Source organism: Mugil cephalus, chromosome 13 (assembly GCF_022458985.1).
Source record: "Mugil cephalus isolate CIBA_MC_2020 chromosome 13, CIBA_Mcephalus_1.1, whole genome shotgun sequence".
Classification (NCBI taxonomy): Eukaryota; Metazoa; Chordata; class Actinopteri; order Mugiliformes; family Mugilidae; genus Mugil; species Mugil cephalus.
Window position 1 is genome coordinate 18313553 of NC_061782.1, and position 22149 is coordinate 18335701.

At 43.6% G+C, this 22149-nt stretch overlaps 1 protein-coding gene across 3 annotated transcripts; it reads right to left on the reverse strand.

The window, feature by feature from the left end:
- Window positions 1-2074: 2074 nt before the first annotated feature.
- LOC125018905 (pleckstrin homology domain-containing family A member 1-like) lies at window positions 2075-21789 on the reverse strand. 3 transcript variants are annotated; one of them, XM_047603324.1, is made up of 14 exons: window positions 21653-21789; window positions 15392-15627; window positions 14384-14440; window positions 14209-14254; window positions 10956-11053; window positions 10427-10558; window positions 8699-8839; window positions 8286-8354; window positions 7643-7707; window positions 7445-7508; window positions 7216-7305; window positions 6068-6141; window positions 5233-5307; window positions 2075-3903 (listed from the first exon to the last, which is right to left on the reverse strand). In XM_047603324.1, exons 2-14 carry the CDS (start codon window positions 15530-15532, stop codon window positions 3669-3671), a joined length of 1287 nt encoding a protein of 428 aa, XP_047459280.1. In that variant the 5' UTR covers window positions 15533-15627; window positions 21653-21789; the 3' UTR covers window positions 2075-3668. The 3 variants fall into 3 exon arrangements, with proteins under 3 accessions (XP_047459280.1, XP_047459279.1, XP_047459278.1); XM_047603323.1 differs by lacking the exons at window positions 5233-5307; window positions 21653-21789 and adding an exon at window positions 16896-17009; XM_047603322.1 differs by lacking the exons at window positions 5233-5307; window positions 6068-6141; window positions 21653-21789 and adding an exon at window positions 16896-17009.
- Window positions 21790-22149: the final 360 nt, after the last annotated feature.

A 22149-nucleotide genomic window follows, 5' to 3' on the forward strand; every position in this document is an offset into this window, starting at 1 on the left:
GATTTAATGACTTGCAGAGATAAACAGAAAATCAAAACCCAGAAGTTTCCCAAACACTCATGCACCGCAGCTGTTTTACACACTTACCCATGGGCCGCAGGCCTATTTCCTTACGGTTTATTTGCTTTTTCGTTTAACTACTCCCTTATGAATTAGCCAACTCCTGGAATCAACACAAGCCTTATGGCTGATTCGAAAAAATTAGCGTTGGGAAAAAAAAAAAAAAAAAAACGTTTGGGTGGACTGTGGGATGTGTGGAGTTAATGTAGCACATTCATGTAGCCTTTAAAAAACAGCCAAATTAGTTTTAATGGGAAGATTGCAAGGCCACCTCATTTATGATGCAGGGACATAAACAACATCCTGCAGTGTCCAAATAAGCTCCAGTGCGTGCGTGAGAGGTCAAAGTGTAAACCAGCTAAAGAGTAGTCGTTCCGCATCCTCTACGCATTAAGTAATCTTGCTGTTTATTGAAATCACATTTCCAGTAATAAAAAGGCAACATTTTGGTGTTACAACAAACCTCTGTTAGATTCAGATGTCTGTGGCGAGCTGTAAGGGTCCAGTAAACTTTACGGCAATAAATCAGCGCCATAAAATGACTCTACACAATGCGATCAATTGTAGGGCTGTTTTTAAGGGCTCTTGGTGGGTGAACGCAGGAGATCGCTTCCCCTGAGCTGCTCCCTGGGAATGGAGGGACCCAAGAACCCTGCGGTGCGCCGGAGCTCAGGGTAACACAAGCCTCTGTATCCTAAAGGCAATTAGAAAAGGGGATAAAGGCATGGAGGGGAGTCAGACTGGACCGCCTTGCGCAGCACAGGAAACAGTGAGTGTACTATACACACTGTCACCCAGTTCAAGGTGGGCTCATTTTTCTTTTCATTAAATGAAAGGGTGCATTTATTTGTGAGAAAACACCGGACGCCGTGTAATTTCGATCCGGGATCCCACACATTGTTGACTTGATACGGCACCGTCCGCCCTGTTACGCGGCAATACGTGGGCGAGAAGTGGTGGGAAAATCCGCAGATGAAAACAACCTCATCTATAAGGAACACCCATTCTCCAACCAAGGGCAGTGAGCGTAGCCAAGGATGGACGCCACTGAGGTCTGTGTGATCTCTCCTCTCCAGTCTCGGCAGCGAGTGAGGCCCTCGAAGGACCAAAGTGGGGCTTTATTTCCATGTCAGAAGCCACACCAAAGTCTTGCATCAACCAATGGGGAGCTGGGAACTTCCAGTGGCTGGAAGAGCCGCGCATCCAGACTGCTGCTCCAGGAACTGCACACGCTGCCTTTCCTCTCTCTCCAAACCATTCGACACCACCGTCCTTATCAACGCAAGTCTACACAATAAACTAAGGTTGAAGCCGTGACCATGTCCTGGGTCCGTCGATAAAGCAGCTTTAAATATTAACATGCACACAGTCTATCAGGACAAATGATGAGGATGTAAGGAGACCCAAGTAGGAAATTTAAGCTGTGCTGTAAATACATTGACGTGAACACTTAAGTTTGATGCTTTATCTGAATAATAGACACTTTTTTAGTTTTATTTAAAGTAATATTTCAAATTACAGATGCAACTGTTTCACAAAGTCCATCAAGGGCTTATTCTGATCCTCACGAATGGTTGTTGACATTTATAAATTATTCATGGTTGACATTGCCTGCAGTAGTCAGGATTAATTATTGAGCAAAAACAGAGAATTGGGGCTTTTGTTTTACGTTTTCGTCTCACGATGCATTCCACGAAGAAGAGCAAGAAATGGAAAATGTTGTTACGGTTCAATTTTGCAGCTGTGTCCTTGGCAAGATGCCAACATTGTGTCTTCTTCCATTTGGTAACTAAATCGTCTCACCCCTGACAAATACATAACTAGTGACTTGGAGCACAGAGCTGATGTTTATGGAAGTGGATCAGAGTGAAGATTTTTCTCTCACCACAAGAGGGCAGAGGAAGCTTTGAGCAGCTACTTGGGATCTAGTCACGCTGAGGATTCTGCTGAATTTCCTTTTTCCCAGTCTTTGGAAACTTCTCACGTTCTGCACCAATCACACGGGAAACCTGAGCACATTTACAGTGTTTATTTCTTTCAAGTCATCCACATAATAAATAGAGACAATTCAAACCAATTACACCAGACTAAAAAAAAAAAGAAAGAAAAAAAAAGGGGGAGTGAAACAGCTTGGCTTAGCTGGGCTGAAATAAAGCAGGCACTTAAAAAAAAAAAAAAAAAAACTAGATTAGTGTGTATTATTAAGCAGAATTACAGTGGAAATTATTTTTTTAAATAACACCATGAGGCAGCTGGGTTGGCAAGACAGATACAAGAGAACAAGACACGTCTAAAAGCATATATAAAAAAAATGTTTCACACTGCTCTAGTCTGCAAACACACAACAACCAGAGAGTCTGTAGATAAACACAAACAAGAACTGAGGAGTTTTTTTAAATGTCAGCATGCAACTGAAGTGTCTGAGCTTGATTTGTTTGATCCATGATGTTTGAAAGGTGTTCATATAGTATTATCTTCAAACTATGGCCTGCAGCTTATGGTGACTGAGGCTGATCTATAGCTGAACCGGTCCTTATTGTCGGTAACAAAATGACAGGAGTACACAAAGTCATAAATGTAGTTTGCAGAGAGAATCAATCGGTCTGATCTCCAGGTGATGCTGTGTCTCTTTTTTCTACCAGAGCTGCATTAAAAACTATTCACTGTAGATTCATAAGTAGCGTGTGGCCATTAACAGTCAGTCAACTAAAACCTCAACGAGGACATCGTAAAGAAACAACTGTTGGATATTTAAAAAGAAAGAAACTCAATGGCTTGTTAAAAACAATTAGACTAAATGTGGCTGCAATACATTTGGTCTCACACAACTATACACACCCGGGTCAAATCTCTTCTTCACTCTCTTCGTAGCCCAGAATCTTTGACTTGTGAGGATTTGATCTCTGACCAGATTGGCCGTTAACAGCAGACAAATCCAGTGTTATAATAATGAGTGTATGAACAGACAAAACACAGTTTAGTAATAGTACACTTGAGAGGTGACAGAAGCCGGTCCTCGGTTTGAAACGTTCTTTTCAGACAAGAGGAATTAGCTCGCACCCTTAAAAGCTCCCTTATTTACTTGGCACAAAGTGGTTTACAAAAAAATCCTCCGCGCGTAAATACCACTGAACACATCGTTGTGCCTGCACAGGTTAAAATAAAGCTCTGAATTCTAATCAGACATCAACTCTCGGTAAATAACTACGCCGTTGTAGCTGCAGACAGGCAGAGGGGGGGGGTGTGGGTGAAGACTGGGTCGTCTTTTAGGCGCACGAGTGCAGTTCAGAGGTGACCCGACTTTTTTTTATTTCTCTTGCGCGCTGACGGAGGCGCTCCGGGGAGCAACTTGGATCAGAGAACCAAAGTCTGTCTTTTTTAAAACACCTGGCCCACAGGGGTTTTCGTTTCGTCGACGACGGCGTCTCCATCCAGAGGGGCCGTTTTTTTTGTTTTTTTTTTTTTAAAGTCCAGTTAGACCTCGCTCACCGGCAGATCGGCATCATCTAGGTCCAGGGGTGTTTCAGGCATGTGGGGCTCGAAGCTGCTCCGCCGTCGCCACGGGGACTCCTCGGAGCGAGCGAGGGCGGTCGCGGGCGGCTCGCAGGTCACTTTGCCAGGCGCGGCGTCTCCTGCAGGGACAGGCGTGCTGGCGTGTGGCTGTGACTGGGGCGCGGCAGCAGGCTCATGAAGTGCTCGCTGTCCCACGCCAGGCTGCGAGCGTGTGCCGCACGTGACAGCAGACCCCCACTCTGGGTAGCATGGTGGCATGGCAGATATGGGCGAGCGAGGGACGGGGGGGCCCGCGGGGGTGCGGTAGAAAGTGGAACGGCTGCCGTGTTCCTGCAGGAGAGAGAGAGAGAGAGAGAGAGAAAGAACGAGGGAGACGGGCCGTTAGTAAGAGACGTCAAATCCTTCCGCGTGTATTTGAGGAGAGCTAAAGTGAGTTACAGACGTGGAGTTAGCACCAGCACAGGGGGCCAGATGCAGCTTGAAGGTTGTAGGTGCTGAAGAATGTAGCGTTACTAAAGAGTGGAGATGGTGGTAGTAGTAGTAGTAGTAGTAGTAGTAGTAGTAGTAGTGGTGGTAGTAGGAGTAGTAGTAGTAGAGGTAGCAGGAATAGTAGTGTCAGCAGGTTTTAGTTTTGGACAGGTTGCAGTGGAAGTTTCAAACAGAGTGACGAAGGAAGCAGTGGTTGGTTGTTGCTCATTATTTCACAGCTTTTCATTGTCAGATTTCAATCTCTGGAAAAAAAACAGAAGCATGAGAAGAAAGAAAAGACAAAGCCAAGACAGTGAGGGCAAAGAGAAGTGGCCACGGAGCTGGCTTTAAAACACCGAGGGGCTCCAGCGCAAGCGTCCCTTTAAAGGTTCTGTAGTCAGAGACGTACGGTCGCCTGCCAGTTTATTAGGTACACTCGCGAAAACGAACGCGCGCTAACATAGCAGACTGGCATTAAATCATTCACCTCCACAGAGGTTCTGGTATTCAGCGTTCACTTAAAATAACCGAGAGAACTCATCTGTGTTTTCATTTTGGAGGCTGCACTTTGTCGCACTTTTCTATTGTGTCGTACGGACACACAGTGAGCGGGGCTAAATAAAAGAACCACTGTTGCGTTAAATTCGGTTTAACAACACTACGAACAACATAATATAATAATGCATTTGTCTTCGCTGGTGTACCTAACACTTTGGCACGCGAGTGTAGCTTCCTCCACATAATACAACTTAATTGGCAGAGCGACAACATTAAAAAGTCATTTAAAATTAGCACTTAAATGTCACAAGGTTTTAGACAAACATTCCTAAAAATCAGAGCCACGCATATATTTATATATATATATATTAAGACACGCTTCATGTTGAATCCAAAATCAAGCTCATGTCCAATTTTAGGGAACATTAAGCAGCTGATCAGATAATCTACCACACTGAAGATTTGGAGAACTGCCTGCAGCTCGCTGCACCACTGATTAACTGATATTATCACAAAGCGCAGGAACGTACTATAAAAACCCCAGCGTGTGGCTCTGAACGCCTGGGTTCAGCACTGGCGAGTTCTCATTACATAGCTGTTAAAACGTTAAAATAGAGGCATAAGAGGTCAACATGGAAACAACTATCTTATTATTGTGTGTGTGTGTGAGAAAGAGGAAAAAAAAAAACATACAGGCAGCGAACAGGAGGGAGGAGGAGAGACAAGCAGGATGTCACACATCTAAGACAGGTACACAGCTGCAGCAGACTGCAGAGATAACAGGGCACGGAGGGGAGAGAAACACAAGGTGTGAAAGACACAGAAATAAAGACAAAGATAGAAACAGGTCTAAGGAGTTCACAGCTAGTCGGAGAGTTCATGCAGTCAGTGTGTGTTTGCGCATGGATCGTACATGTGTACTTTTACGCTGCAACATCATCAGTGATGGTGAAGGCGGCTGAAAGCTGTAACGCAGGCGGCTGCGAGGATTTCAACTGTCACGTCAGTCACTTCGTGGCTGAGCAAAACTCAAACTTCTCAGCGGCTCAAAGACTTGAGGTATGCTTGATTTTTTGCTGCCATGCCTGTGGCGACAGCCTTCGCATGCAAGGGAATTAAGCACACCTCGAGTCGGAAAAAATGTCTCGCGTGACGTTCGCACCTGTTCGGCTGGAAACTGAATGCAAAAGGGGGCCTGACTTTAAGCTGAGCTCAATGTGACAGTGCAGCAAAAGAAAAGCAAAGGAGGAAGAGAAGTGAATGAGAGAAGCAGCGATGAGGAGGGCGTGAAGGGAGGAGCGCTTGTTGGGTTATCACAGCCATACTTAGGGTGTGGTTGGTTCTTTGCAAAAACAAAAAACAAAAAAAAAAAAAAACAGAAGAGCATCAGATGTGCGGTCAGATCTGATCCGCTCTCGTAGTGTCTACAACCAAAGGGGCCAGCCAGTGAGTGGGAAAAAAGTATTAAAAAGGTAAACTTATAGTTTAAAGGGGGAGGGGGGGGGGAGATTTAGACGAGCTGACGTACGTGCTGCTGCACTCCCCGATTCGAGACGTATACCTCTGTATACAGGGGTTCGACAGCCGTCTGGCCTGCCGCATCTGCAACAACACAGTGCAAAGCAGGATTAGAGCAGATGGGCGGTCCGTCCACCGGGAGACGAAGAGGAGGAGGAGGAGGAGGTGGAGAGAGTGTGACAAAGAAAGAAAGAAAGGAAAAAGGAGAATAGAAAGAAGAGGAAAGTGAGGGAAAACAAGCAAGAGAGAAAGAAGGACGGAGGAGTCAAGAAAGGGAGTTGTAGAGGAACAGACGCAGCGCACAGGGTGACTCCAGTCTAACCAGGAGGGGCCGAGTGCAGCAGAGGGCTGTGTTTCCTCTGCAGCCAGGACTGTGGAAGTGGTTCACTTCTCTTCTCACCTGCCAGGTCTAGCTGCATGTCTCTCTACATGTAGACTGTTAATAGATCTAATTAGCTTCTAAAGCTCAGGTAGTTTCATGTGTTTGTTTTTTTTTTTTTAACGCTGACAGCTGGTGATGACGGAGCGGGTTATCTGGCCTCTCAGACTTAAGTTAAAAATTAATATAAGGTCTGGAGCAAAGTGGCAGCCGTGAACCACAATGTCTCCAGTTTGTGGCCCTCTGTCGCTGTCTCTGATATCCTGTCATCTATCAGCTGCTGATAGTCTCATAGATACATGACGTGTGTAAAAAAAAAAAGTAGAGCAAGAATAACAGTTTGTTGTTGAGGGATGAGGAACAGACGTACCGAGTGCAGAAAAATCACCTCTAAATTAAATGACATTTGTTTAAGAAAATTATGCTTTTGTTGATTTTACTCTGTTGCTTGACAGCACATATGCAAATGTCATGAACCAATTCACAGATCAGGACCTGGGTTATCCATCAACCTTATTTTAGGACTACACAACTACATGGTAACTAAACACTGTTTCTACTACTCATTGCAATTATGTGATCTTTTGTGATAATGTGACACTGATAATAACTGACAAATGACATAATCAAAACATCAGGTCTCATGTATACGAATGGTCTTGACTAGTTCCCACCACCAGATGTCACTCAGTAAGTCTCCGGTACTGCATGCAAGACAAAGTCAAGTCCTTAAGTTACACTCTATGGATGTGTGCTGCGGTGTAGTGGCAGATACATACTGTAGCAGCTGACCTCCCGGGCCCCCGCTGGGCCACGATGGCCCCTGAGACAGCCTTGATCCAGCTGTGCATCTCCTCAGGACTGTCCGCCTGGCAGAGACGGAGACAGAGACAACGACAGAGAGAACAGAGAGCAGAGAATGACACGGTGAGGAACGGCAATCAGACCTGGAAAGGCGCTGGAGCAACGGTTGATAAAGACATCCCAGAGTGTGATAAAAAGACATACCTGTATGTAAAACGTCCTTGATGTGGTGACGACTTCAAACAGATTATCTCTCATCATAATGTCACTACAACAAAGCAGAAAACAAGCTGGATCACATCCATCTATAGCTTTATCTAAATCTGTCTTTATCAGGACGGGTAAACACCATCACGGGACATTTTTTTGTACAATGGGAAAACGTTGGGACATGTTAAATACCTCTGTTTGCACTCCTGGACTTTGTGAACTTCTTTTAGTGGGATCATTCTCAGAGGCTCTTTCTCCTACAGGCAAGGAGACAACAGTTGGTTAGACATGTTGAATACTAATGCTTTTCTAGCACGTTGGCTAAAATGACGCCAATTAGTGCGAGTTTGTTTTCTGCGTCATGGAGAGGAGAGCGTAGAGGAGAACGTGGACTTTTTTTTTTTTTTTTAGAAGTAGCAGGCTGAAAACACTAAACTAAAAACCCTTGTGACTGCCTTCCTGTCATATTATAGACAAAGCAGACAAAGAGTCCATGTCCTTGGGGACTGTTGATAGCCAAATAGACAGATAAAGTTGTCAAATAAGGGCAGACCCTGACAAGGACGGGGTATGGGACGTGCAGGGTTATGCTAAGGACAGTCTGTATGTATATGTGTGTGTGTATAAGAACAGGGGGGAACGAGACATGACGGGACATGTGAAGTGAAGGCAATGAATTCCACAGATTGCGGATAAAACGTGTTGGAACTCGGGATTGTGTGTTTGCTGTCACTCCCCCTCAGTCTGTGGGGGAATTCAAATCCACACGTCAATATATAAAAAAAAAAAAAAAAAAAAAAAAAAAAAACATTCCTCAAAAGCTTCAGTCAATTACCAAATCTGACTTGAAGTAACTCATCGAGTTTTCTTCCAGGAGGAAATATCGACGTTTCCAGTTCCTCATCTGGGGAGAAACGGGAAAAGATGTTTAGATTGTTTATCTGCTTTCCAGGATAACATGAACTGTCCAATGTGCTACAGTAACTGGAGGACATTTTATCCTCCAGCATATTTGACATGGTCTTAATAGAGAGCCATTCTATATAATAAATGCCCATTATTGCTTATAATTATTATTGAAGCTGACTTTACTTGGGCGACCCATTAACTGTCACTAGACTTCCCGTTCTTTCCTACATGACACAGGTATTTAAGGTTAGAGTTGAGGGTCTGGCTTTAACTGTAACCTGTTTAAAAGGGATGTTGCGTGTTCACCGACAGAAAACCAGAAGAACGTCGAGTGCTCACCACAGCTCCTTGTTTGACACAGTAGCCCGACTTGATGACGGTGTGCTCCTGAGCCGGCCTGCCCAGGAAGTAAGGCAGCTGGCTGTGGGAACGTTGCATGGCCTCACGCTCTGCTCTGTCTGCACCGTCAACACCTTCGTGCTGGAGGGTGAAGGACACCGACAACACATCAATCACCAAGTTAATGTTTCAAGTGCTGGAACACACATGTTGTAGTGTCAATTTCACATCCACATGTGTTTGAACAACAAAACACAAGGTAAAGTAATTTGGCAGGATATGTGTATAATAATGTTGTGTCTGACAATAGGATGTTGTTAGTGGGGGTCTTTGGGTCCTGTGGGTTGAGGGGAGGGGCCTCTATCACCCCACAGATACTTGATCAGTTTGGGATCCAGTGAATTTGGAGGCCAGGTCAACACCTTGTGCCGTTTTTCATGCTTTCTGAGTCGTTTCTAAAGTTTTTGTGTGTACGTGTCAGGCTGCATCCTGCTGGGGATGTCTGGTGACATCACTGCTATGGGGTGGAGGTGTCTGGTTGATCTAGGTGGGTGCTACATGTCTAAGTAACATCCACATGAATGCCAGGTTCAAATGTTTCCCAGCATAACACTGTACTGCAATAAGATGGTTATTATTTACTTCTCCTGTCAGTGGTTTTAATGTTGTGGCTGATTGGTGTACACAGCCAATAGTAATAGTTTCTTTAACTGCAATATCTTTAAACTGCTTTATTTTGTCCAAAAAGTACAAAGCACAAGAGAGATTTCAAAGCACAACCTAAAAACTACTTATCTTGACAAATTAATAATCAAACAAAAAAATATTTAATCTATACACAACTTTAATTTATGCTCAGTCATATAAAGCTAACATAAAACAAGGACTATGTGAGTAATCATATCAAAAGCTTTGGTTTTCACATGAAAATAGATTCTGCTTACTTGTTGTGTCTATGAGCAGACACTGCTGTATAATGTGCAGACTGAAATACCCAGAGGCACATTTGTGGTATTATGTTATATAGTAAATAAAACAGACTTGACTTGTGATCATTAAAGGCTGTAGTATTACTTAAAGGTCACAAATTATTCAATCCTTTTTATTGTCTTCGTGTCCTCAGAATGGAGACGTTTCAGCTAAAAATAAAGTGCACATGGTTCATTTCAGGATGGCTGTTTGCTTTTAACCGCGCTCCAATGAGCCCCCTTCCTGCTCACGCCATGATTACCCCGACAAAACGGAGGAAGGAGAATAAATACGTCTGTTTGAACCAGAATCAGACACTAACCGGGAGAATCTCTTTGATAATGCAACTTTACTGAAATGTTGCCTGAGGATTAGGATCAACTGTTTGCTGGTTAGTGGAGGATCTTGCTATGATGCATGATGTGTCGTTAGGTGGCGAGCGCTAACTTTCTCTGTCTTTCATTACTGGGAACACTACTGGTGGATCTGTTTGCCAGAGGCTGCCTCTGTTTATCCCCTTATTGCATCTTTTTTCATATTTTACGGATCTCTACACACACGGGAACATTGTTCAAAAACAATGGAAAAAGTGTGTGGGTAAAGTCAGCATGTGACTTTCACACATCATTTACTAATTAAGAAAAGTTTGTCACGGTTGTGCTTCCTCACAGGGGTCTTTATATTTTAGATATTTTTAAACCTGTCAGCGATGTGTCCTCACATCCATGTATAGCCCCTACATTCGTGAATCGTGTTTACCTGCGTCTTGGTGACAATGGGGACTCCTCCAATGATCTCGGTCTTGTAGGAGACTTGTTTCTTGGGCCCCACGACATCGGGTAAAGCCTTCTGGTTCTCTGAGTTCTGCTGCCCATCTGACGCCTTTGGCACCTGTCGGAAGAAAAATTTCAAACACAAAAGAGTTCAGGCGGGAAGGGATGTTTTGTGGAATATATAGGTACACTACATATTCTACATACGTAGTGTACATAACACATTTTATACCCATTTCCTCTCTGCATGGCTAAGGCTTTATAAAGAACAATGGAAACAGTCCTTTACACCAGAACCCGGTGACAATACAACAGCATCCTGTTAGTCATGCACTGACTCACTTCTATCTAGTTTCTTGACAGTTCACTTGTTCGTTTTCACAGGGGGGGGAAGAAGTAAAAGTTCCTCCAAGTGATAAAACATGAGCCAAAAAGAACAGATTAGAACAGTTGAATCAGGGACGGAGCGTGCGTCTTGTGTTTATCTGAGCAGACCGTACGTGCGCTCGTCTTACTGTAATCTTGGTGGCTTTGTTGAGAGCGCTGACCCAGTCCACAAGGTCCTGCTGATCATTGGCCTGCAGGAAGAACTTCCTCATCCCGGCATTGATGACTAATGGATCATAAAAAAGCAGCAGTGGGAACAATAGACAAAGTGAAAGTGTATTCGTGCCTTTTCGTTCACAGTCAGACTTCATTCTCCACACCGCACCGCCGGATTCATTCAGTACATTACATGAATCACATACTTCGAGTAGGTTTACTAGGAAGTGAGGAACTGCTTTTTGTTTATTTATTTATTTTGTGCCTTCCTCGTATGGACAATGAGATGAGTGTCAGAGCACATTCACTGCCACAGATTTCTCTGGAAGTGAAACACAAGTGAGCCAAGGGACTCTCCCACACACTACCAGCACTATTCTCTCTCCATGTGGATGATGATCCCGCTAGATTCAGCTGCCTCAGTCTGTACTTCTAACCATGACGGAGGGGGAAAAAAAAAAAAAAGAAAAAAGAAAGAAGAAGGAGAAGCTACCAGCCGCCGAATATTCTCACACATTTTCACCCCCATGTGAACATGAGCGAACCCCATTTCCAATCACAAAGAAATTTTTGGGTCAAATGCTGATTAGCCATGGATGAGGATTTAGGGGCTGAAAGAAGTCTCTCGTTCTCTCCCTCCGCCATAAATCTTTCTGTTCTGCTGCTCAAACCTTCCTCGTGTCTCTTCTTTTTTCCTTTGGACACCATGGCAATAAATTGCATTAATGCCGGACTGGTAAATCTGGCGGGGGCGAGCTGTTAGAGCAAAACTATGTGGCACAATGAACATCATTTTTCCTTGCTCTTGGTATTTGGTCCAACTCTTAGAAACAGCACTCTCCTTTTTTTCCCCCACTTCCCTGTAAATAAATCTGTCTGTCTGCTCCCATTCAGATGACCAGCATGAAATAAGTCAACAGTATTCACCTACAAACGTCTCCCCTGTACGTGGGAGGATTTGCAGTGGTCAAAGGGCAGTTTCTTTTTTGTGCACTGGGATGACAAATCTGCGAGAGTGGCCATCGGCTCTGACTCAAGAGTTACGCAGCACAAAACAATGCACGCCGCTGTGAAGAGCAACCAAAGTTCACATCAATGCTCTCGATCCCTCTCACCGTCACAACCAAGGCACAGGCATCACAAAACACAATTTCTGTCAAAAGAAGCGTGAGGGCCATTAGCTGACTTTTCTCAACGTCTTACGCCTCTCGTCGAGTCGCTGGGTGCAGGAAGAGGGAGAGCAGCAGGATTTATAGATATCAGCAAAACATATGGCTCACAAACGGCGGTTTTAAAAATAACTTCATCGTCTCCACGTCAGGTTCCGATTAGGATGCCGGCATCCTGTCGAAACCTCAACAGGGCAACTGGTGTGCACACAGCCAGACGCACACGGTCACGGTAGTCAACTCCTTGTCACACACTAGTGTTTCCTGCTATTGAATTAGATGGAAGAGGAGGAGAGAGGCTAGTAAACAATAACAGGCATGGAGGCTCACTCCTAAATAACCTCATGGTGGCTCTTATATATGCAGCATTTTTCATTGTACGTCTTGTCTACAGCGTGAGAAGACAAGGACAAACACTTTCACTATATTATCTCAAGTGATTGTATAACGCAAGATACAAATGCTGGCGTGTATGGACTTCACTGTTTATCCAAGTGAAACAATACGAGGCACATCTCAATGTGCTGACCTTGCCTGTGCTGAAATACTCAAACTTAAAATAGAAGAAATCAAAACCAATCAAAGAGACACCAAATTTCACCATCTCCTATCTGAGAGGAAAGTAAATTACCACTGAAATATGCTACTTTTCAAATAAAATGGTAGCTAGCAATAGCATAGTGCACAGCTCTGATAACCAAACCAGCTATGATATAACCTATATGTTAAAAAAAAAAAAAAAATAATAACATGCTTACTTAGGACATATCCAAAGTAAACTGAATGCTGTTCGTGAACACTTTGGAGCTCATGCATGCTCTTGGTCTCTTTAGAAACCAAGACTCTGAAGTTTTGGTTTCACAAAAGTCAGAATCACTCTAAGTGATATTGTTCTTGAGGAATCAAAGTCGGCACAGTTAAAAAATAAGAAGCTGTTCGGTTTGCCTGATTTTTTTTGTTTTGAAAAAAATGTGTTGGTTGGATCCTATAATGACTCTTATCACTGAAATCAGAACAAAATTAGCTTTCCAGTGACATACTGCATGCAGCATTTACTCAACCACAACTCGCTTACAGAGCTCTGATTGGTTCAAAAAGCTACTGCTGTCCCATGTACGACCCAGCAGAATGTTAAAGGGCTAAGTAACATGTATGTTTCAACATGTGTCTTTCTCACATCTCACTCTCATATTTGTCTAAAGCATTTCTAAAGTTCTGACGATCTCTGAGTCCTCTCAGTGTCCGCCAGATTATACCTGACTTGTGGAACAGTTGCTGTATCATTTCTGTGTCTACCAGCAAACACACAGGGCCCCACAAGCTTTTAATATGAATGTGAGGTTTTACAAATGTGTACAGGCAATAAAAACTCTAAATATTCAATATTCAGATTAGGGTACAGGGCAGGATAAGAAGACCAGGTGAGATGAAAAACTCTGAAGAGAAGTATAAAAGTCTTTTATAAAATATGACTGTCCAACTGTGGAGCCTTTGAACTTAAAATCTGAACTGAGAAAACGTGCCAGGTACCAACACAAACATCACACTGATTAGAGAAAACTGAAAGGCACAAACAAACCTAAAGCAATCAGACCTACTCGTGTCCCAGAAAACGAACGGCCAGACTCTCCTGCATCTTTGTGTGTTGACTAAACACACGCTGCCCGAACAAGGCTGCCAATGGAGGAGAAAGTATATGGAAAGAAATGCTTGACCAAGTTTAGGGGACAGACAAGGACGCCAAACAGTCTTCTCTTAGCTTCTATTAAGGGAACTAAACTTAGTCAACGTGTGATTATGCACACCCTCTCTGCTGACGATTGCACAGCACTGCACAATTCTTTTCTTTAAAAAGATGATAACTTCTCTGACAAGCTCAACTCCTGTTTAATGTGATTAATGCTACATCCCTTGGCTACAACGTGGCCATGAATATTTCCTGGATGTATCTTTGTTTTTCTATGGCCATATTCTTCCATTATACTGTGTATTTGTGTTGTGTATTCCAGAAAATAAATAGGAAATAGCATGAGTGTTATGATCGGTGTTGTCTTACCGAAGCAGAATTCTGCTTTAGGCCTCAGCTTTGTGGCATCGCTGACCTGGAGGAGGACAAAGCCCGCAATTGTTAGCTACGGATTTCAACCACTGTAAACACTGTAAAATGATTCTATTTATACATAACCTTATCATGTTAGTGTTTGATAAGCCTCTGTTGAAACTCTGCTTACCTTGGAAATGTAAGTGAGCTTCAGGGAGCCGACACAGTCTGCACCAACAGGCAGATTCTGAGGGGGAACGCCACAAAGAAATGTGTTGAGAAGGAAGTTAAAACTCCTGATGCACAATGCAAAAAGTACAAGACTGGAGCCCTCGTTGTGGAATGTGATCTTGTGAGGGAGTGAAGTAAAGTTCAGCAAAGCAAGTCAATATTATAGAGTAAGCACAGCATACTTTTGGCCGTACTCCACGAGTTAATTTCCGTGGCTTGCTTGGTTTCTGAAACAGATTTGAGGTCATTAAAATTTAACCTTTCTCAATCTATAAAAAGAAAGGGACTTAGTGAATTATTTAAAGTTTCTTCTGCACTACATCATTTATGAATACTTCATGTAACAGCGCACTTACAAATACAGTGTCTCCAAGCCGGCGAGATGCTCAAGCCGAGAGGAGACTTACGCTGTAAAAACTGAGACACTGAGGGTCACTGAGCAGGCAACGCTACGATGACCACCGAGGTCACTCAGTCGACTCATCCAACCGACGTGAAAACAAAAAGCTAATCCCAGGTTTAGAGATAAAATATGGGGTCATTCCATCCTTGTTCTAAATGATTTACAGCAATGTCTGCCAAGAGCCAAAACACAGACACACTGTTAACCCTGATATACTCCTGTGCCTGTAATGTCTACTTCCCAATTCTGTCAGCTGGAATTACATAATTACAAGTTATCCCAGGCTTGCAAGGCTGTCTGGTAATGGAAACATTCAGCATGTGCCTCATTTTGTGCTCATAATGAATGGAGACAGCTTAGCTGTAAGTGCTATGCAGTCAGCAAACATGTGCATGAAAGCTGATCATCTTTAGTGATAAGTAACATTAGATCCCATGTAATTGCCTGTAGATTGCCCAATTTTCCTTCAACAAATAAAACATTGGCCTGTGCAATTACCTGGGGGATTTTCTTTCTTCCCAAAATACAGCTAAGAGCTAAGCTAACCCAGCCCTGTGTAATTACCTGTGGGTTGTCCATGAACCACACCAAGCTTCCCTGCTGTGTGTCCAGTATGAAGTATCGGCGCAGGAACTTGCCGCTGCTCTCATTCTCCTCAATGTCCAGAAAACCACAGATGCGGTTCTGTCGGTCCACGTAAGGCATCTCGCCGCCGGGACATTCCCTGGCCTGCTGAGGCCGGGAGTGGAGAGCGAGGAGCGGGAGAAGAGCGGGGGCAAGCGGGACTGGGTAAAAAATTCCTGAAGGGCACAGAGAAAAGAGTGGTAAGGAGGATGTGTGAGGAGGGAGGGAGGAAACGCTGTCTTTGTAGTGAGCCGAGCTCCCTCTGTCTCTCTACTGTATCTGTGGTCTCTCTGCCACCTGGAGCTCACCAGGCTACAGTCAGAGGAGGGATCATGTGACACAAACCACAGCCCCGCCTTTATCCTTTTATATCAGCCTCACCCACTCTCTCTACCCCTTTTTCTCTCGTTTTTTTTTTCTCTCCTGTAACACAAACTCCACTCTGTCACTCTCTCTTCTGCCTCCTCCTCCCAACCCTGGCTTGCTCTCTTTCTTTCTTTCTTTCTTTCTTTATCCTTCCTCCCTTGCAGTTCTCTTCTCTCTCACTTTCTGAGCTATCTCCTCCCAACTGCTCTCTCATCCGATTTGGCAAGCCTCTGGCCAGCCCCTTCAATCCCCTCCCTCTCTCTTCCTCTACAGCTGAGTACCCGCTTGAGCATTATCTGAGAAAAAAAAAAAAAAAAAAAACCCAAAAAAAGCTCAGCCATGTTCAACACAAGGTAAAAACACCCCCAGGAGCTGCACGGGAGAGAAGGTGCAATACGTAACCTGCTGAGTACATCCCCGCAACCCATGAACAAACAAAAGTAAATGATTGGAGTACATCTGCTAGGTCCTACGTGTGTGAAAGCATGCATCTCAATGTCAAACCCTGCGTGGGTGGGCGCAGAGTCACTGTAGGCATATTGTCGCATTAGTCTGTTTAAGCTGCTGTCTTTTTGGTCTGGGCCTAAAATATGTGAGCGCGATGAGTCTGTGGAAAGCAAAGATAAAGACGCTCTTTCTCCACAACATTATGAGCACTGTGTGGGTGGATGGGGGCAAAGAAGGGACAAAAGGCCCAGTTGTTGTGCATAGACTCTGGGGCTGAGAGCGTCTCAGTCAGCTCCTGCCTCTAACCGAGTCATCCCATTCGACACACAGGCATGAGAAAGGAGCAACGCTGTCAGGGGCGACTATCGCAACACTACACAAACACTGATTGTCATGTGAGAGACGTCGCTGCGGAGTTTAGTGATCCTGTAAATGAGGTACTGTGCACCAGTTCGGCGGCGGGTATGCTCGCGCATTTGAGAGATGCGAAGTGGAGATAACGCAAAACAACATCCCATCAAGGTGAAGAGGCAACCGTGTACACTTCACAGACACAGACTGGTGGCCTATTTTCAAAGGTCTTGAATATATACCAACTACATCGATCAGGCATAACATTATGAACACCTACCTAATATTGTGTAGGTCTCCCTTGGGCCTTCTGCGGGTGCTACAGGTTGAGAGGTGGGGCCTCTGTGGATCATACCACGGATACTGGATCAGTTTGGGATCTGGTGAATTTGGAGGCCAGGTTAACACCTTGTGCTGTGCTTCATGTTTTTCAAGTTGTTCCTAAACCCTTTTTGTGTGTCAGGTGTCATCTTGCTGGGCCCTGCTACCATCAAGGACTGTCACTGCTATGGTGGGGGTGCCTGGTCTGGTCTGGGTGGGTGGTGCAGTTTGTGATCCAGTGAATTTAGAGACCAGGTCAACACCTTGTTCTCTTCTTCATGTTTTTTTTTAAGTTGTTCTTAAACCATTTTGTGCGTGTCCCAGGTGCCAAAGTTTCCCAACAGAACATTGTGTTGTCACAAGATGGTCAGTGTTATTCACTTCTCCTATCAGTGGTCATAATGTTACGCCTAATCGGTGTATATCAAGTCCGACGATGAATTCTTGACATAGCGACCAATATTGAGAAGTTGACAATTCTGATGCCAATAAATTCATAAACACTTACTGTAAAGAAACATTTTATCTCAGCATCTATGTTTAGATGATGTCAGTGGGACATTTAAACTCAGTTTGGGATGAATCAAGTATCTACCCATCTATTTATCCATCTAAAAAGACTAGAATTCAGTTTTTAACAATAGAACTGTATAATAAATAAAAGAGGTACCTTGTAGTGACGGGTCAAAGAATTATCCCCTCTGCAGCTCCAATCATCTCCACAAACTTCTACAGTAGAGCGGGGTTGGGCAGTATACCGGATCACACCGAATACTGGTATTTTTTTTCCGTTATGACATGAATTTTTAATATACCAGCATACCGGTGTATTTGATTACACAGCGTTTCAGACCATTTTGAACGTAGCACTTCTAAACACGCATGATGTGACTACGTCACTGTGAGGCGTGGTGAAGATAGAAATATCAGAAAAATGAAGAAGTGGCAGAACACAAGACGACTCGTGCCAAAAAAAAGGTGCCGTGTCATTTTTTTTAGGGTGACCAGACGTCTCTGATTTCTGGGGGATTTCTGAATGAGGGAAAAAAATGTTGCGCACAGACAACAATTATTACGGTAGCTGGTTGCACTGCTATTGACATTACAGATGGCAGATAGCAGTTGAAATATGTTTAAACATGAATAAATATGTCAAAATACATGAAACCGTAATTGTCCCCATTTCTTCATTTCATCTTGATAACATTTAATTCTTTTTCTTTCTTTCTTTCTTTTTATCTCCGAGCTGTAAATGTCCCCAGATTCCCACATCAGCAGGCAGAGCTAACACAGGGCCATGCAAACCTCTATTAGTACTAGTGTGGAATTATTCTACAACATTTACTCATTATCAAAGCAAAATAGTCAATCCTTAGTCAATCTACAGCATTAATTCCTCTCTCAACCAGTGGGAAACGTTGTGAACACGTGATTATGCATGAAAAAAACACCATGGTCGACCATGATACCATCAGAATTTTGAAAAATACTGTGATACATTTTTAACAACCAGCCCTACAAAAGGCAACCAGTCCATGGTTTTACCATTTTGGTTTATTCCTTTTGGTTTGGTCCGAAACAACTGCACAAGGCACCACTTCATGTTAACGTGCCCATACACAAAACACGGGATGACAATATGTAACCAACAACAGCTGCACACATAAACCCTGAAGAAAGGGGTCACTCGTATTGATACATCCTCAGACAATTATCACCTCTGTAGCTCCCTTCAGCGTTACTGAATTTCAAAGCAGAGTTTAAGCTTACTGTTTGGTGTCCAGCCCATATTTTTTAACATTTTGGTTTGCTCTGAAATATAGACATGTTGGTATCAGGTCAGATAGTGCGCTCACATACTCGTAAAACAACTCTGACACTGCGGTGGGTTCCACTTTACATCAATGTTCTCCATCTATACTCAAAACAATGTGACTACAATATCTGACCAACAACAGGAAACAACAGTCTGTACAGTAAAGCATCTACAAGCTGGTTCACAAACCACAAACAAACAAAAAAACATAAGAAGAAGGTAGCCAGCAGGAGACACATTAGCTGGCTGTTTTACAAAGGTCTTTGGCTAGAAAATGTGGAACCAATGCGGTGGAAGTTGGACATAAAACAGCAGGACGTTTATCAACCTACTCCTCTTACAAACTAGTTTAACTGCATCAGGGTCTCTTCCAGGTGGGAGCAGGACGTTTATCAACCTACTCCCACCTGGAAGAGACCCTGATGCAGTTAAACTAGTTTGTAAGACTCCAGATAAAGTTACTGACCCACTGGAATGACATATATTGCATTCTGGTAGCACACAGCATGACAATTCAGTGTCTCATCAAGTGGAAGCACACTCTTAAAAACATTTGGGTCAATTTGGTAAACATGTTGCTGATCTGGCTCAGTTTAACAAGTTACCTGGAAAAGGGAGGCTAAGACACAAGTGAGGGCAGCGGCATTCAAAGAATCAAGTCGAACTTTACTGTAGCTGTCACAAGATGTTTCACCGGAACAGAAAAATCCCACCCAACTGCATTGCAACTGCACTTTATCTAAGGCTCTGCACGCGTCCGTGTAATGATACTTACGAGTAGACTGTACTGGCGAGGACCCAAACGAAAGTACTTGTAAGTTGTCATTTTATGCAGCAGCAGGAAGTCTTGTGCTGCAGCACAGAACTGCAGACAAAGAGTTAACAGCTAACTAAAACCTGCTGGAGTTAAGGAGGCAGATGCTTCCCAAAAGATAGAAGAGAGATTAAGGACAATGTATATTACATTCAACAGGTGTCCAGAAACGCAACTCCAGATGAGAAATAAGAAAAATACTAATACAGACAACAATGAAACCGGCCTATAATGGCAGGAACATATGGTCAGGCCTATTTATCCATCTAGAGCCAATGTTATATGACTGCTAAGGAAAACAACAAAAATGTAAACATCCATGCCAGCATCACAGTTTTGATTGTCATATGATTTTAATGTGGAAGGAGCGAGAGCTTTTGTTTCACTTCTCTGTAGTCACAATCACAGCTTTATGCACTTTTTTATGATCAACAAACATTTCACTCCTCCTTCACGTGGGCGATAAGAATAGTTCGGTTTCTTGCTGACTGGCATTATTACATTTACCACAGCGCATGATTTGTTTTCTGTCTTATCACATGTAGTCAAAGAATGAAGCCGACAATAAACCGCAATTTTATCCGAACCATGTCAATTTCCTGCCTTTTATTTTAGATCATCACCTATAATTTTTTTCTCTCTCTCTCTCTCTTATTTTTTTTTTAAACAAACACTGGCTTCGACCAGCGACCCGCAACCGTAAGGTGTTTATATGGCACAGTATCCCAGGCTCTATTTGAGCTCGCCTCGTGACATATTTGGGTTTCTGCAGCCAGGATATGATGTTTACATGGTCAAACACATAACTAGGATACTTCAAAAACAGATCATTGCCAGGATACTGGTGCACACGTCTGAGTGCACTCATTCTGTCTGAGCTCACAGAAAAAGAAAAAAAAAAGAAAAAAAAAAAGCTTCCCGTGTAATGGATGTGACTCTAACAAGACGGTGATAAGAGAAAGCGAGAGAAGGATTTTTAGCTAAAGCGGGGTCGGAAGATGGCGCAGACAGGCGAGTGTAAAGGTCGAACCCTGTAGATAAGGCTTTGTGATATTAGAGCTGACTTCTTTCTAGGTCAAACACTCCCCAGGTAAACTCACTCTTTACACTTGCTCGACGGCTTTGTCCGCCATCGCATGGCGACCAAATGGTCACGCGGGACAAAGCCATGAGTCAACAGTAAGGAGTTTGGAGGGGCACGTTGCTGTTCAGCCACGTACAAACTACAAAGCAAATCACTGATCTAGGTGTCAAGGATACTGCAGCTGTAGTCGTGCAACTGGATTCGCAGAGAGACCACTGAAAGGAAAACACAGAGGCCAGTGGTGGAGAAGCAATCTATGGAAAAGGTGTTGAGGTTTAACTGATCTCTCTGCGGGTCAGAGGTGAGGACAGGTCATTCCGGTTTAGACGAAAACAGTGATTTCTGGTCAGGGTCTGGCTCTGAATGTAGCACATATAGGCAGCAGGTTAAACAGGCTTGGGCCTTCACAATTTCTTGGCCAGAATAGAAAAGGTCCCACTTACCACAGCAGTATCCTACTTGTTTTTTTCATTATTTTAACAGCATGGCCAAAAGGGAAGATGCTCACTAGGTACAGATAACGGAATCCTAGCTCTAAAATCAAGTACTTAACTAAGAAACTTCCATAGTTCAAAAGAGGAAAACATGTATAATAACAACCACAAACAGCTAAAGTTAACTAACGTTAGATTCGCACACCAACACGCTGTGTGACACATGTTGTGTTACAGCAGCATCAGCAGCTGTGGGTGTCTGGCCTCAACGGCTCAGGTTAGCTCGCTGTTAGCTCCCCGTAAACTTATAAAAGCGACACCCACAACATCTAATGTAATATGAATTAACCACGTAAAATGCAATTCCTGTGATCTTAAGACGAGCTAGCAACGATTAGCTGGTACCTGGCCGCGCTGGCGAAGAAGTTTTGTCATACACGTTAACATAGCCCAGCTAACACTGGCGACTCTTGTTAGCCAGCTTCGTAAAATACGAACTCTGCCGCTACACGGCAGCGAGCTTAGTTAATGCGGTGAGTGAATTTTATCGTCTCCTGGTCCGGCTTACCCGAGTCTTCCCTCCGGTAACTGCTAGGCTGAGCGGCCGCGGCGGGTCTCGGTGTCGTCGGCTCCGTCCTCTGCGTCTCAGCCCATCTCCCCCTGAGCCAGGAGGACGCACCAGGACACACCAGGACGCACCGACGGGCCGAAGATGGTCTATGACGAAGATGATCACTCCGGAGCAATTTTTTATTTCAGTTTTATTTTAGAAAAGCTGGTTTATTGTAGTTTATTGGAAACCGGGAATTAAATACAATAAAACACGAGAAATAAATGAATAGAATTAAACAAACCTATAGCTATACACTGTACAATGATACTAGGCCGCATAACTAACTCTGTAACAATCTATCCTTTCTTATCAAAGCGGCCCAGAGTTTAGAGTATTTTAAATCGTTATTGAAAACACATTTCTTCTCGCTGGTCTTCAGTCCAAGTTTAGGTTGAATTTTACTATGCAAACACAGCTTTTATTGACAGTTTTACTTACTATTAGCTCATATT